The 1,869-nt window shown below is 33.0% G+C and overlaps 1 protein-coding gene across 2 annotated transcripts; it reads right to left on the bottom strand.

Annotated features, from left to right (window-relative positions):
* Nucleotides 1–430: 430 nt before the first annotated feature.
* LOC107746003 (nicotinate phosphoribosyltransferase-like) lies at nt 431–1,860 on the bottom strand. Of its 2 annotated transcripts, none has more exons than XM_016560032.1 (3): nt 1,750–1,860; nt 679–872; nt 431–591 (listed from the first exon to the last, which is right to left on the bottom strand). In XM_016560032.1, exons 1-3 carry the CDS (start codon nt 1,801–1,803, stop codon nt 450–452), a joined length of 390 nt encoding a protein of 129 aa, XP_016415518.1. In that variant the 5' UTR covers nt 1,804–1,860; the 3' UTR covers nt 431–449. The 2 variants fall into 2 exon arrangements, with proteins under 2 accessions (XP_016415518.1, XP_016415517.1); XM_016560031.1 differs by having other exon boundaries at nt 431–594.
* Nucleotides 1,861–1,869: the final 9 nt, after the last annotated feature.

The following is a 1,869-nucleotide window of genomic DNA, read 5'->3' on the forward strand; positions in this document are numbered from 1 at the left end:
AAAGTTCTATTATTAAAATTGTTATTTATTCGTTTATTTATTTTAAGTCACACAAATCAGGATAATATCCTCCTTTTACTTTTCACTTAAACCAAATCTGAAAATATATATATAAAAAAAAAAAAAAAGAACAAAAATACACTTTCTGTTTTTTTTATTTTTATTTTTTATAATTGTTTCTATTTTTTCAAAGTTTTATATTTTAAGTTCTATTATTAAAATTATTTATTTATTATTATTATTTTTCAAGTCACACAAAACAGGATAATATCATCCTTTCACTTTTCACTTAAACCCAAATTGAAAGGAAAACTGAAAATATGAAAATAAAGTATTATATTAATATTAATAAATGCTATAATATTCTATAAATATACCTAAAATAACACTGACCCCCAAGTCTGAGCAGTAGTAAAATGCCTGTGTAATAATGTTGTGTTATTAGTGTCTCACTGTTGGCTACATTCTTTGAAGACGCGCCGCACTTCCAGCGACTGCCTGCAGAGGTCCCCGCTGTCCAGCCTGACGCCCAGCGGCCGGTACTGCAGCTCATACAGAGCCAGAGCCACGGCACAGAAACACAGCAGACCGCTGCTGCAGCACAAACACACACATCTGTCAAACACAGCACAGCACACCACACTACTGATTGATCACGTGTCTCTGAGAATGTCCTACCAGCTGACGCTGTAGCTGTCAATCACAGGCAGGAAGTTTTGCGGGTAGGCGATGGCGTAGGACAGGAAGGCCGCCAGCTCTCCCTCCCGAACGAGGCTCGTCTTTGACCCCAACAGCTGGCAGACGCGACCCAGCCAGCCCTTCACCAGACAGATGAAGTCAATAGGGCCTCCGCCGCCGCAGGGCACCAGAGTCTGTCAAATCAACACATATGGTTTATCATTTGAGGTCAGTAAAAGAAATTAATACTTTTATTCAGCAAGGATGCATTAAATTGATCAATACATCACAGTTTCCACAAAAATATGAAGCAGCACAACTGTTTTCAACATTGATAATAATCAGAAATGTTTCTTGAGCAGCAAATCAGAATATTAGAATGATTTCTGAAGATCATGTGACACTGAAGACTGGAGTAATGATGCTGAAAATACAGCTGCGCATCACAGGAATAAATTACAGTTTACAATATATTCACATAGAAAACATTTTACATTGTAATCATTTTTTTTTAATTATGTATTTTTGATCAAATAAATGCAGCCTTGGTAAGCAGAAGAGAGTTATAAAAACATAAAAAGTCTTAATTATATCTATATTATATCTATATATATATATATATTTAGTTCAAATCTAATTTTTCTATATTGTCTAGAAAAATTGTCTATATTGTATTAAAATACTGATATTTTTCATATATATTCACATATATGAAATATTGTAATATATATATGTTTTTGAAATAAGAATCTAATACATACAGTATATATAAAAATGTGTGTATATATATATATATATATATGAAAATATTGCATACATGAAAATGTTTTTGAAATAAGTATCTAATACATATATATAAAAATGTTAATTATTTTTGACTACTGGTCAAAAGTTTGGAATATTTTTTTTAAACTGGACATTTTTTAGATATTAGATTTTTGGAAGAATTAAGATTTATATGTGTGTTAGGGACTTATTTGAAAGTCATTAAAAAAATAATAATAATTACCGACCCCAAACATCAGAACGGTAGTTTATATATAAACAAATATGAAAAATCTGCACACCCACCTGTGGCCACACCTCCTCCAGAGAGGAAAAGGAAGTGACATAAGAGTGCGCCATGGTTCCCGCCACAGGAATGCCAAACAGACGGCCGGCGAGAGCGTTACTCGTCAAATCAAAACCTGG

The sequence above is a fragment of the Sinocyclocheilus rhinocerous genome, unplaced genomic scaffold (genome assembly GCF_001515625.1).
Source record: "Sinocyclocheilus rhinocerous isolate Xijiao unplaced genomic scaffold, SAMN03320098_v1.1 scaffold39054, whole genome shotgun sequence".
Classification (NCBI taxonomy): Eukaryota; Metazoa; Chordata; class Actinopteri; order Cypriniformes; family Cyprinidae; genus Sinocyclocheilus; species Sinocyclocheilus rhinocerous.

What these genes read in the sequence shown, in the direction of transcription:
- LOC107746003 (XM_016560031.1), bottom strand. Translation starts at nt 1,803, where the DNA reads ATGGCGCACTCTTATGTCACTTCCTTTTCCTCTCTGGAGGAGGTGTGG. An exon ending in TGGAGGAGGTGTGGCCACAG is followed by an intron (nt 873 to 1,749) that starts GTGGGTGTGCAG and finishes TTGATTTGACAG; the next exon opens with ACTCTGGTGCCCTGCGGCGG. An exon ending in GACAGCTACAGCGTCAGCTG is followed by an intron (nt 595 to 678) that starts GTAGGACATTCT and finishes TTTGTGCTGCAG; the next exon opens with CAGCGGTCTGCTGTGTTTCT.